Source organism: Procambarus clarkii, chromosome 18 (genome assembly GCF_040958095.1).
Source record: "Procambarus clarkii isolate CNS0578487 chromosome 18, FALCON_Pclarkii_2.0, whole genome shotgun sequence".
Taxonomy (NCBI): domain Eukaryota; kingdom Metazoa; phylum Arthropoda; class Malacostraca; order Decapoda; family Cambaridae; genus Procambarus; species Procambarus clarkii.
Window position 1 is genome coordinate 45,359,037 of NC_091167.1, and position 15,148 is coordinate 45,374,184.

At 46.2% G+C, this 15,148-nt stretch overlaps 1 protein-coding gene across 1 annotated transcript in view; it reads left to right on the plus strand.

Annotated features, from left to right (window-relative positions):
- Nucleotides 1-763: 763 nt before the first annotated feature.
- LOC123750118 (probable glutamate receptor) overlaps nt 764-15,148 on the plus strand; it is a 79,314-nt gene continuing 64,929 nt past the window's right edge. Inside the window, exons 1-6 of the mRNA XM_069326870.1 lie at nt 764-845; nt 937-1,061; nt 1,174-1,290; nt 6,515-6,738; nt 11,278-11,406; nt 12,998-13,156. Of these exons, the coding sequence (XP_069182971.1) occupies nt 764-845; nt 937-1,061; nt 1,174-1,290; nt 6,515-6,738; nt 11,278-11,406; nt 12,998-13,156 (836 nt within the window). The remainder of the gene's footprint in view (nt 846-936; nt 1,062-1,173; nt 1,291-6,514; nt 6,739-11,277; nt 11,407-12,997; nt 13,157-15,148) is intronic.

Genomic DNA, 15,148 nt, shown 5'->3' on the forward strand with positions numbered 1-15,148 from the left:
TAGGTACCTGGGAGTAAGACACCTGCTACGAGTTGCTTCCTGGGGGGAGGGGGGAGGGGGGTGCAACAAAAAGGAGGCCTGGTCGAGGACCGGGCCGCGGGGACACTAAGCCCCCGAAATCATCTCAAGATATCCTCAAGATCTCAAGAAGAAGAAGGCTCTATAGAGAGAGCTACGGAAAAGAACCCGAGTTCCTGGCTGTGAGGCCGTAACACAGTTGTTGATGAAGTGCGTTTCATAACTATAACACTGTCCCTTGGCATAACTCCACCTATGATAGGAAATCCTTCACCTTTCCCAAATCATATCATGTTGTAATGATTAAGTTTACTCAAAAGACAATGGTAAATACTAGGTGGAAAATAAGGTTGTAGATTAATGAAATGAATCACAGCGTAACATAATAGACGTGGAATCATAGCATTGTTTCAAAGACTGGTTACAATTCAGTAGTTTGTATTCTAATATTACTTTGATACGACGAACAAAGCTAGAGCATCGCATGAAAGTTGGATGACGGTTACCAGCCAGAAAACTGGTTAGCAACCAAAACAGTCACTTCAACAATTCATAAATCCTGATAGTAAAAATTAATTATTAAATATTAAATTCAACAACAACAATAAATGCTACACATACCTACCGTTCTGAAATGCATCTCTTGTTTACTACAAAGCAACTTTTAAAATGTAAAAATACAATAATAATTATACAATATTAACACCTGTTTTCTGTGTGTGCAGCCACCTGTAGCGAAGTAAGAATGGCGCTGACAGTACAACCCTCGCTGCTCATACTTGTTTCTCAAACACTTTTGGCTGCGTGTCATCTGCCAGGCACCTCTGGTAAGCCCTACATCACACCATCCGATATTATGAGATAATGAGTGTTTAGCCCTAATGTTTACTCAGTTTATAGAGAACAATTTGTTTACAGATGACGATGATTCCCTGACACATGCACCCAGTGTTCTGGGAGATGTGCTTGTTAGAGAACCGCAGCATCTCTGTTCTGTTATCTTCCTTACTGATGACCGCACCTACAACTCATTTCTAATATCAGTAAGTAAGATTGCATTCCAGTCTCCAAATATGTAAACAAATAAAAATTGGCAATAGTCCCAATACTTTAAATTCATTTATGTATGTTTATGTAATTATTGATCCAATTTAGGTAACAGGAGAAAAGAACTTTTCATCGGGTTTGTCAGTTTTCGAGGTGTCAGCGGGCGGCCCGGACGCTAACGTGACGCTGGCACAGCTCTCCCAGGTGGTCGGCGAGGCTCGGAAGGTAGATCACTCTCACATTACTGCTGACAGTGGTTGGTCACTCTCACACCACAACTGAGGCGGGTTGGTCACTCTCACACCACAACTGAGGCGGGTTGGTTACTCTCACACCACAACTGAGGCGGGTTGGTTACTTTCACACCACAACTGAGGCGGGTTGATCACTCTCACACCACAACTGACGCGGGTTGGTTACTTTCACACCACAACTGAGGCAGGTTGGTCACTCACACATCACAACTGAGGCGGGTTGGTCACTCTCACACCACAACTGAGGCGGGTTGGTCACTCTCACACCACAACTGAGGCGGGTTGGTCACTCTCACACCACAACTGAGGCGGGTTGGTCACTCTCACACCACAACTGAGGCGGGTTGGTTACTTTCACACCACAACTGAGGCGGGTTGGTCACTCTCACACCACAACTGAGGCGGGTTGGTCACTCTCACACCACAACTGAGGCGGGTTGGTCACTCTCACACCACAACTGAGGCGGGTTGATCACTCTCACACCACAACTGACGCGGGTTGGTTAATTTCACACCACAACTGAGGCAGGTTGGTCACTCACACATCACAACTGAGGCGGGTTGGTCACTCTCACACCACAACTGAGGCGGGTTGATCACTCTCACACCACAACTGACGCGGGTTGGTTAATTTCACACCACAACTGAGGCAGGTTGGTCACTCACACATCACAACTGAGGCGGGTTGGTCACTCTCACACCACAACTGAGGCGGGTTGGTCACTCTCACACCACAACTGAGGCGGGTTGATCACTCTCACACCACAACTGAGGCGGGTTGGTCACTCTCACACCACAACTGAGGCGGGTTGGTTACTCTCACACCACAACTGAGGCAGGTTGGTCACTCACACATCACAACTGAGGCGGGTTGGTCACTCACACATCACAACTGAGGCGGGTTGGTCATTCACACACCACAACTGAGGCAGGTTGGTCACTCACACATAACAACTGAGGCGGGTTGGTCACTCACACATCACAACTGAGGCAGGTTGGTCACTCACACATCACAACTGAGGCGGGTTGGTCACTCACACATAACAACTGAGGCAGGTTGGTCACTCACACATAACAACTGAGGCAGGTTGGTCACTCACACGTAACAACTGAGGCAGGTTGGTCACTCACACATCACAACTGAGGCGGGTTGGTCACTCACACATAACAACTGAGGCAGGTTGGTCACTCACACATAACAACTGAGGCGGGTTGGTCACTCACACATAACAACTGAGGCGGGTTGGTCACTCACACATCACAACTGAGGCGGGTTGGTCACTCACACATAACAACTGAGGCGGGTTGGTCACTCACACATAACAACTGAGGCGGGTTGGTCACTCACACATCAGAAATGAGGCGGGTTGGTCACTCTCACATCACAACTGAGGCGGGTTGGTCACTCACACATAACAACTGAGGCGGGTTGGTCACTCACACATAACAACTGAGGCAGGTTGGTCACTCACACATAACAACTGAGGCGGGTTGGTCACTCACACATCACAACTGAGGCGGGTTGGTCACTCACACATCACAACTGAGGCGGGTTGGTCACTCACACATAACAACTGAGGCAGGTTGGTCACTCACACATAACAACTGAGGCGGGTTGGTCACTCACACATAACAACTGAGGCAGGTTGGTCACTCACACATAACAACTGAGGCAGGTTGGTCACTCACACATCACAACTGAGGCGGGTTGGTCACTCACACATAACAACTGAGGCAGGTTGGTCACTCACACATAACAACTGAGGCGGGTTGGTCACTCACACATAACAACTGAGGCGGGTTGGTCACTCACACATCACAACTGAGGCGGGTTGGTCACTCACACATAACAACTGAGGCAGGTTGGTCACTCTCACATCACAACTGAGGCGGGTTGGTCACTCACACATAACAACTGAGGCGGGTTGGTCACTCACACATAACAACTGAGGCAGGTTGGTCACTCACACATAACAACTGAGGCGGGTTGGTCACTCACACATCAGAAATGAGGCGGGTTGGTCACTCTCACATCACAACTGAGGCGGGTTGGTCACTCACACATAACAACTGAGGCAGGTTGGTCACTCACACATAACAACTGAGGCGGGTTGGTCACTCACACATAACAACTGAGGCGGGTTGGTCACTCACACATCACAACTGAGGCGGGTTGGTCACTCACACATAACAACTGAGGCGGGTTGGTCACTCACACATAACAACTGAGGCGGGTTGGTCACTCACACATCAGAAATGAGGCGGGTTGGTCACTCTCACATAACAACTGAGGCGGGTTGGTCACTCACACATCAGAAATGAGGCGGGTTGGTCACTCACACATAACAACTGAGGCGGGTTGGTCACTCACACATCAGAAATGAGGCGGGTTGGTCACTCACACATCAGAAATGAGGCGGGTTGGTCACTCACACATCACAATTGAGGCGGGTTGGTCACTCACACATCAGAAATGAGGCGGGTTGGTCACTCTCACATCAGAAATGAGGCGGGTTGGTCACTCACACATCAGAAATGAGGCGGGTTGGTCACTCTCACAACACAACTGAGGCGGGTTGGTCACTCTCACATCACAACTGAGGCGGGTTGGTCACTCACACATCACAACTGAGGCGGGTTGGTCACTCTCACATCACAACTGAGGCGGGTTGGTCACTCACACATCAGAAATGAGGCGGGTTGGTCACTCTCACATCACAACTGAGGCGGGTTGGTCACTCTCACATCACAACTGAGGCGGGTTGGTCACTCACACATCACAACTGAGGCGGGTTGGTCACTCACACATCACAACTGAGGCGGGTTGGTCACTCTCACATCACAACTGAGGCAGGTTGGTCACTCTCACATCACAACTGAGGCAGGTTGGTCACTCACACATCACAACTGAGGCAGGTTGGTCACTCACACATCACAACTGAGGCAGGTTGGTCACTCACACATCACAACTGAGGCAGGTTGGTCACTCACACATCACAACTGAGGCAGGTTGGTCACTCTCACACCACAACTGAGGCAGGTTGGTCACTCTCACATCACAACTGAGGCAGGTTGGTCACTCACACATCACAACTGAGGCGGGTTGGTCACTCACACATCACAACTGAGGCAGGTTGGTCACTCTCACATCACAACTGAGGCGGGTTGGTCACTCACACATCACAACAGAGGCGGGTTGGTCACTCACACATCACAACTGAGGCAGGTTGGTCACTCTCACATCACAACTGAGGCGGGTTGGTCACTCACACATCACAACTGAGGCGGGTTGGTCACTCACACATCACAACTGAGGCAGGTTGGTCACTCTCACATCACAACTGAGGCGGGTTGGTCACTCACACATCACAACATGAGGCAGGGTGGTCACTCACACATCACAACTGAGGCAGGGTTGGTCACTCACACATCACAATTGAGGCGGGTTGGTCACTCACACATCACAACAGAGGCGGGATGGTCACTCACACATGACAACAGAGGCGGGTTGGTCAATCACACATCACAACTGAGGCGGGTTGGTCACTCACACATCACAACTGAGGCGGGTTGGTCACTCACACATCACAACTGAGGCGGGTTGGTCACTCACACATCACAACTGAGGCAGGTTGGTCACTCTCACATCACAACTGAGGCGGGTTGGTCACTCTCACATCACAACTGAGGCGGGTTGGTCACTCACACATCACAACTGAGGCGGGTTGGTCACTCACACATCACAAATGAGGCGGGTTGGTCAGCTCACACATCACAACAGAGGCGGGTTGGTCACTCACACATCACAACTGTGGCGGGTTGGTCACTCACACATCACAACTGAGGCAGGTTGGTCACTCACACATCACAACTGAGGCGGGTTGGTCACTCTCACATCACAACAGAGGCGGGTTGGTCACTCTCACATCACAACTGAGGCGGGTTGGTCACTCACACATCACAACAGAGGTGGGTTGGTCACTCACACATTACAACTGAGGCAGGGTGGTCACTCTCACATCACAACTGAGGCGGGTTGGTCACTCACACATCACAATTGAGGCGGGTTGGTCACTCACATATCACAACTGAGGCGGGTTGGTCACTCACATATCACAACTGAGGCGGGTTGGTCACTCACACATCACAACTGAGGCGGGTTGGTCACTCTCACATCACAACTGAGGCGGGTTGGTCACTCACACATCACAACTGAGGCGGGTTGGTCACTCTCACATCACAACAGAGGCGGGTTGGTCACTCTCACATCACAACTGAGGCGGGTTGGTCACTCACACATCACAACAGAGGTGGGTTGGTCACTCACACATTACAACTGAGGCAGGGTGGTCACTCTCACATCACAACTGAGGCGGGTTGGTCACTCACACATCACAATTGAGGCGGGTTGGTCACTCACATATCACAACTGAGGCGGGTTGGTCACTCACATATCACAACTGAGGCGGGTTGGTCACTCACACATCACAACTGAGGCGGGTTGGTCACTCTCACATCACAACTGAGGCGGGTTGGTCACTCACACATCACAACTGAGGCGGGTTGGTCACTCTCACATCACAACTGAGGCGGGTTGGTCACTCACACATCACAACTGAGGCGGGTTGGTCACTCACACATCACAAATGAGGCGGGTTGGTCACTCACACATCACAAATGAGGCGGGTTGGTCACTCACACATCACAAATGAGGCGGGTTGGTCACTCACACATCACAACATGAGGCGGGTTGGTCACTCACACATCACAAATGAGGCGGGTTGGTCACTCACACATCACAAATGAGGCGGGTTGGTCACTCACACATCACAAATGAGGCGGGTTGGTCACTCACACATCACAAATGAGGCGGGTTGGTCACTCACACATCACAACAGAGGCGGGTTGGTCACTCACACATCACAAATGAGGCGGGTTGGTCACTCACACATCACAAATGAGGCGGGTTGGTCACTCACACATCACAACTGAGGCGGGTTGGTCACTCACACATCACAACATGAGGCGGGTTGGTCACTCACACATCACTAATGAGGCGGGTTGGTCACTCACACATCACAAGATGAGGCGGGTTGGTCACTCACACATCACAACTGAGGCGGGTTGGTCACTCACACATCACAGATGAGGCGGGTTGGTCACTCACATAAGGTCTACCATGTTGACGTCAACAGGTGCGGCAGGCGTCATGGTGCGTTACGGTGGTGGTGGTGAGTGACGACCTCGCCTTCCTCGCCGCCGTCGCCCAGTGGTCCCTCAAGAGCGGCCTCCTGGTGTGGTCGACGAGGCTCCTGGTGGTCACCCGCCTTCCCCTCCACCACCTGCACGTCCTCCACAACACCTTCTCCATCACCAACTCCATGCTCCTCCTTGTGGAAGGTGCATCGAAAATTCAAAGGTAACCATATATTTTCTTCCTTTAAGTGTATGGATAAGGTGTTGACTAAATTGAATAGCTGCAGAGGTGTTGCCACACTAGGGGATAATGACGTCTGCTCCACACTGTGGTTAGGGTTATACAAGATATAAGGTTCATCTTGAGTCTGGAATCATCAAAGCCATGTTAGCAGCAACGCCTAGGTGCCCTGGGTTATCTTCTTGAGGTTATCTTGAGATGATTTTGGGGCTTTAGTGTCCCCGTGGCCCGGTCCTCGACCAGGCCTCCACCCCCAGGAAGCAGCCCGTGACAGCTGACTAACTCCCAGGTACCTATTTACTGCTAGGTAACAGGGGCATTCAGGGGCAGAAACTTTGCCCATTTGTTTCTGCCTCGTGCGGGAATCGAACCCGCGCCACAGAATTACGAGTCCTGCGCGCTATCCACCAGGCTACGAGGCCCCTTAACTGGGTAACTGGGGATGATAGACAAGGTCCAGAGAAGGTCAGACAGAAGTAAAATAGACGGCTCCTAAGATGAGGGCAGGGCCCATAAGACCTGTGGCATCAACGTGGTGTAGGTGTCCACTGACGGACGGGCACTGCCCAGGGCTCGGCGCCGCTAATCACTGCCGGATATAATCTGGAGGGAAATGCTTTCGCCAGCGGCATTTTAAATTTGCCCCCTTTCACACTCCTCCTGTCACTATAAAGTAAGTGTAGGTTAAAGAGAGTAACGCTTGATTTAATGTTTCCTAAAATGGATAGCTGGGCGTCATATATCTAGGCCTATGGGAAGTTGGTAGAAAAAAAAGATTGCTAAGTTCATTCATAAAAAGTAACAAATTAATGTTTCAGAATTATATAACTACGTATTTACAGTATATTTTAATTAAACTGAGGTGATAGTTTTCCATATTTTAGTTTAGATGGTCGCTCTATGCAGGTCGGCGCTCAGTCCCCGACCGTTTAAGTGGCTAGGCACCATTCCTTCCCCCCGGAAGGAATGGTATCCCAAATCCTTATCCTGATCATTTCCAAGTGCTATGTAGTTTTAATGGCTTGGCGCTTCCCCCTGATAGTTCCCTACCCTTCCATCAGTTTCTTACTTCACCTTGTTTCTTCAGCCCTACGCTCATCACTCCTCTTGCCACTATCTTGATCCCTTCTGATAACTCCAAGCAATTAAGGTCCTTCAGTTCCGAGAGATTCGCTCCAAGGGATCCTTCCCTAACAACGGCCCTCACGACTAAGCGCTGCTCCTCGATTGTGTTCCTTCTTCAGCAGAGAACAACAATTTCAGCATCAATTTGAGACGCTTACGTGTCTTTTCTGTTCCTGTCCTGCACTTGAGCACTGAAGAAACTTCACCTGGGGAGCTCTCGGCCATCGTTGATGGACTCCATTAAATCTCCTCGTTAGCATCTCCTGTTTCTGCCCTTGAACTAATTTCTTAGTCAATTCCTGAATGAGTTGTGTCTTTTTTTTGCCTCCTCTCCAGATGATTGAATATTTGTCGGGGTTGCCTTCTGCCCTCTGTCAGGCAGTTCTACTATCATGTATTCCGGAGTCGCACTCTCTTCCCTTGTCCCGCACTCTAATCCTGAGCCGCACTCTCTTCCCTTGTCCTTCACTCTATTCCTAAGCTGCACTCTATTCCCCTTGTTCTGTATGCTATTCCTGAGCCTCACTCTTCCCTGGTCCTGCACTCTAGTATTCGAAGGCACTGCCTGTCAGAATCAGGTTACGTTCCCCAGGGTATTCAAAAGGTAAAGGGATAATCCTGCTGACCCCTGATGTCTGTTTACATAAAACAGTCTGTGCTCGTAACCAAGGGTTACTCAGCCAGTGGCTGACCGGACAGAACACTGGACGTGTGATTCTGTGGACCCGGGTTCGATCCCGGGCGCCGGCGAGAAACGATGGGCAAAGTTCCTTTCACCCTGATGCACCTGTTACCTAGCAGTAAATAGGTACCTGGGAGTTAGTCAGCTGTCACGGGCTGCTTCCTGGGAGTGGAGGTCTGGTCGAGGACCGGGCCGCGGGGACACTTAAACCCCGAAATCATCGCAAGAAGGAAGGTGGGGGTGTTATAGACCTGATGGTGGCTGGGTCGGAGGTAAGTCTAGGTCATGTCTAAAGTAATCAGCTATTCATCATTGGAAGAAACTCTTGGTTTGTGGCTATATGTTTCTTCCCAATGGTTGCCTCCCTACACCTCTCCTTCACCAGGACAATCACTAGCATAATGGCCGTCCTTACCACAGGTGTAACACTGCTATAAACCCCCTAAGCGAAGGAATACGTCTAGATGTAGGAAGCAATATGATCACTGCAAGGCTCTGCAAACTGTCATTCAAACTGTCTAATTTGCCCCCAAGATTCTTATCCATGTTGTCAAGCTTATTGCAAATGTTAGCCACACCTGTACCTCATGTGTCCAGCTTCTTGTACATGCTCTTAGAGCGATTGATTTTACAGCTCTAACTTTAGAGATCGATGTTTAGGGTGTTAAATGCGTGATTCTTGTGCTAAGTGCCAGATTAAAGTATTAAGTTTTGGAGCTGCGACAGAGCATCAAATTATCGGCTGACGTTTTCTACGAGTCGCAAAAAGGAGCCTAAAGTCTGAAATAAAATCAAGCATGGTCGATGTCTGGTTAGTTAGAAGAGGAAAATTTATATTGACCGTTTTCTTGACGTTGTGAAACCTGAGGAGGAGGACGGGCTAAGTGAATAATGTTGCTTGATTTACAGTAAACAGAGCGCTGGATTTGAGAAATGCTTACCATCAAGTGGGTCTACAAGAGGAAAAAAAACTCTTTACAGCCTTCGAAGCTTGTTGAAAGCTTATTAAATATAATCGTATCCCTTTTGGAGTCAATATTGGAGTGGCCAGTTTTTAAAGAGTAATTGATGGCATTCTAGTGAAAAAGAGTGTTGAGGGTACTTTTGCTTAAGTAAATGATATCTGTGTGTGTGTGTGTGTGTGTGTGTGTGGAGATTCTGAAGACCATAATAAAACTCTGAAACATTTTATGGACGTTACAAAAAGATATCACCTGACCCTGAAAAGTGTACTTGTCTTGAAAAGTGTACTTGTCGACTCCGGTCTATAAAGTTATTGGGATATGTTATACAAGAAGAAGAAATTAGACCTGATCCGGAACGCTTCGAAACTGTTAAAACTTCTTCTTTAAGCGACACAGGATCTTTGTGCAGAACGATGGGAATGCTTGTACCTTAATCCCTTTAGATGCGGGGGTTTTCTGAAAAGATCCGCTCCCTCTCTCATTCCAATGGGTTTTCCTTATCTGCTGCCACTGCAAAAGTACTTGAAGGATTGAGACGAGACATTGCAAAGGTAATGTCTCGAGCACTTGACCCAACAGCTCCTTTCGCTGTGAATACTGATGCTTCAGATAACGCCATTGCCGTTACCCAAACTCAGAATGAACTTCTTCTCCCGAACGCTTTCAAATAATGAACAGAGGCACTAGTCATTGGAAAAGGAAGCCCATGCCATTGTTGAAGCTCAAAGGAAGTGGCGACACTACCTCATTGGACGCCATTTTCGGCTTTTGACTGACAAGCGTAGTGTTGTTTTTTATGTTTAACTCTAAATCAGCTGGTAAGATTAAAAATGATCAAATAGCTAGATGACGAGTCGAACTCTCCTGTTACCACTGAGGAGACATTCACATATGGGTTGTATTATTGCAGGATGTAACTGTATGGTAATTATTTGATCAATAAAGCCTGTCTGGTAAAGCGTTTGATTACCTAGGGAGGGGGGGGGGGGTATTATGCACGGATACCACACTCACCTGGTGATATTCCAGAAGCAACGCTACTGTCTTAATCACAAATGAGCAGCAAGCACACCAGAGAATGATCTGTGGTGAATTGAACACTAGTAGTTTTCATCTGGAGCTTAGAACACAACTAGGAAATTCTGAGTCGAAATTAGCAGGGTGACAACAATAAATTATTGTGGGTGATGTCCTCATGAATGCCACGCAGGATCTTTTACTGCGTCATTATCAAGGTGTTGTTGTACTGAAGGTTAAAGACGGCTTCTCCATGAGTTGGCATGAGTTATACAAGAATAAGACAAGCCGTGTGTCAGGGTCTTCAGAGCCTAGTTGGCGGCAACACTAGGCTCCCTGGGTAACTAGGGATGGATAGATGAGGTCCAGGGTAGATCAGCCAAAAGTAAAATAAAGTGCTCCAAAATCGAGGGCAGATGCAGGTAAAAGAAATGGTATCAACGAAGTGTGGGTGTGTACAGAGGGAGGCGCACTGCCCCGAAAGTGGTGCAGCCAATCACCACCAGCGAGGCCGGATTTAACTGTTTATCCATTTTATGGTACAAAAGAAAAGTGTTTGTGGGCCATCGGGTGCTGGTGCGCTCAAGATAATGTTCTATTTAGAATACTGGGTGATCTTGCTCTGACCACCTGGAGGCAGGACGTACCTGCAGGCAATTTTGGCTCCCTCCACATAGCCAAACATGTTAATATGTATTTACTTAATAAATAAAGTACTCGGTTACTGTACAGGTGCAGTGTGTACATCCAGTTACCGTACAGCCCCCGGGGAGGCCAGGCGCTGAAGGTGGCCTCCTGGACGCCCCACCGAGGCCTCGCCCTCACCTCCAGTGTCCCACTCTTCCCTGACAAGTTCTCCAGGTGAGTATCTTAACTTTAAAGTTCTGCAAGCATCTACACTTTTTCTTATCTTTCGAAAATTAGACACACTTTTGTAAGGTATTTACTTCATATATCAAAATATGATAAAAATGTTGGAAGAGAAGCATTTGCGCAATACCAGAACACAAAATCATTTGCACAAAGAAATCACATAAATTATGTATCAGTGAGAAAATCATTAGGACCCATGAGAAGGATTCGACCCTATGCTCTGGGGGCTCCCAAGCAAATGCCTTAAACTACTGTTATTATGTCTGTGAGATGACATTACCATTACTATATAATAATAATAATAATAATAATAATAATTATTATTATTATTATTATTATTATTATTTATTATTATTAAATAATAATGATAATAATAATAATAAATAATAATAATAATAATAATATTATTATTATTAATATTATTATTATTATTATTATTATTATTATTCAGAGAGTAATCACACTAATGTGATGCATCATTTAAAAAGTCCTATGGTGTAATGATGAAGATTCGAGCCTATGTGCTGAGTATTGCTAGACACTCGCTCCAAGCAACTGTGCCACGACATGGTCAAAAAGATTGTAACTTTGAGTTCTAGTGAACACACAATACTTCCTGAGGCAACCACTTTGGTTGGGCGGTAGAGTGACGGTCTCTCTTCATGCAGGATGGCATTCAATCTCCGACCGTACAAGTGATTGGGCACCATTCCTTCCCTCTCTCCTTTACCAACTCATTATCCTCATATCCCTCTCCCCGTCTCATCCCAAATCCTTATCCTGACCCCTTCCAGTGCTGTATAGTCGTTATGACTTGGCGCTTTCCCCTGATAATTCAGTTCAATTCCTCTGAAGCCAGACCAGGGTTTTCACACAATCCCCCCCCCCCTCCATTTACAAGGGCTTCTGTTATCTAGCAATGTTCATCTTCTGACGATGCTCTTTCAATCACAGAGTAATTGAAAGTTAATTAGTAATCACACTTACGTGATGTATCAATGAGAAAATCCATTCATCCATCAAAATCCCCGAGACTTCATTGGAAGCCTCAGGAATCCAATGTCATGGCCTACTTGCTTGAATCATGTGCATGAGAATACCTACCTCACAGGTTCGAATCCTCATCACGGCACCTACACATATTCTCATCATCATATTAGTGTGATTTCTCTCTGCTTTGAAAGGGAGGCATGAGCAGTAGAACATTCTTAGACGAAAAGGCCAGAGTGCATGGGAGGGGGGGGGGGAGTGTGTGAAACCCGGGTTTGGCTTCAGTGGAAGCTCTAGGAATCCTCGAGGGTTCAGTAGAACCCCAGATTGCAATCCTTTTGACCATGTCGTGGCCTAGTTGTCTAGGGCGTGTCCGTGGGAATACCCAGCGCTTAGGTTTGAATCCTCATTTCAGCTCCTATGGGTTTTCTCAATAATATTTTTATTATAATTATCATTAAAATGTTAATATTTAAAAATAATATTAGTAATAACAATAATATTATTGTGTTTTTTATTAATTATTTTTATTAATATTGTTGTTAAAATAGGTTTTATCGTTATTACTATAATTAATGATGTTTGGCAGACTCGTGCATCACCCGACGTTAGTAGTGGCCGGGGAGGTGTACCCCGGCCAGACGGAGGCGCTGGTCGACGACCCTCAGGCTCCCGACGGCAGGAGGCTGGTCTTCAGGGGGCCCGCTGCTAGCGTCCTCGACTACCTTGCGCAGGCTCTCAACTTCTCGTACGTTTATTAATATTATTAGCAATGAGATCCCATTTAATAGAACTTTAACAGGAAATGCCATATGGAATGTTTCTAAACTCAAAGTCATAGTTCCGTTGTCATAGACAAAAGCTGACAATATATCTTGAGTAGATGCTGTTTCTAGTCTTTGCTAGACACTCTTTACAAAGGAAGTCTTGAGAACTAACTATAATAATGAATACAGCTTATTTGATCAGCTTAATTTGGTATAGTTTATAGTCTGAGTTAAAGTTACTGAAAATGTTTTAATCGGTATGACTTAAAACTTATTTACAATGATTTTTCCCAGGCCTAAACTTTCTGCTGCTAAGAATGATATCTTTATTATTATTTAACATTTTACTGGTTCGCATAGTTTCCAAATTATAAATATTGTTATTTAATTGTTTCAAATATGTCAATCACAGAGTGACTTTAGATTTGATTATCTAATTTTAGTTATCTAATCTAATATGGACCACAAATTTCTTAATTAAGGTTTCAACAGATTCTTCCAGTTTCTTAAAGTTTCAACATCGTATTGTGACGGTAACGCGTTGGTGTTCGGCTGTTTAAGGCTAGGGGTATGGCCTCGTCACATAGTTATAAAAAAAAATAGAAAACTGGAACTTCGTCTGTGGTAAGGTAAGGAGAAGACACACAAAACACAAGTAAATTTTAACAATGAAATTTTAATTACGTTAAATAAATCAAAACATGAAAAAATGGACAAACAAATTCGTATAATAAAATCAATCAATCAAAATAATAAGAATAATTAAATGACACAATGAAAAGTTACGTTAAGATAAAATAACAAGAAGTGCAACACAAAATTAAAGGGAGGTGCTGGAATATTGGCTTTAAGCTACCACCTCTCTCAGTACACGCTAACGTCTAGCCGGGAGGAGTGATACCTGCGAAAGCACAGAATATTCTGAGGTCTGAGGTCGTGGCGACCCCAGACATCAAGTAGTATGGGGGGGTGGAGTGCAGTTGCAGCCCGGCCGGCGACCAATCAGCGGAGCCGGTAGCGATCAACAGGTAGTTTGGCGGTTTGAGTCTGAACAGGTGTCTCTGGCTGCAACGTTTTGCGCTCTGGCAAACCTTGGAGATGTTGTCGTTGTTGGACATTTCTTCCCTAGTAGTTTTATATAGTTTGTTACGACGTAATTGTAGAGGGAAGAGCAGGCTCAATCTCTTGAAGGAGATTATTGTCACAGTATATTCTTACTAATGTTCCTGCTGTAGTGGTTCACATACCTGCACTTTTATTAGGAACTGTATGACACGGATACAGGTGCCCATAATAATCACAGATACCAAAAAGTAAACAGGTGTATATTTGGAACACAGGGGTATATTTGGAACACAGGGGTATATATGAAACAGGTGTATATATGGAACACATGTATATATGGAATACACATGCCCATATGGACCACAGGGGTATATTTGGAACATAGGTGTATATATGGAACACAGGTGTATATGATGAACACAGCTGCTCGTCATGAACGTAGATGCAATGTCTTGAACATATAGGTATATTTTGGAGACAGATACATAGCTTAAACACTGGTACATATTGTGAACATTGGTACACATAATGAACACTGGTACATGTTACGGCCCTACTGGGACGCAACCGGGTTCTTCTCTGATGGTAGTAGAGTTTGGGAATCCGGCCCCAAGTTAGTAGAGGCTTTCAAGGGGTGTGTTCCATAACGCAAGTTAAATTAAAGGGGGAGGGATACAAATGTTCCAATTTATATATATATTTACATCACCATGTAATAAATAAATATCAGTCACATGCGGGGATTATAACTACACTATTATGTACAGGTTCGTCTTCCTCCGAAGACACTAGATGCTCCACGGTGCTCACTCTGGGTAGCCCTGGTTCCTTCTTCCGTGGCCCACGATGAATCCACTATGATTCTATGATGAATCTACCCTGGCCACAGGCCAGCCAAATCACCGTAC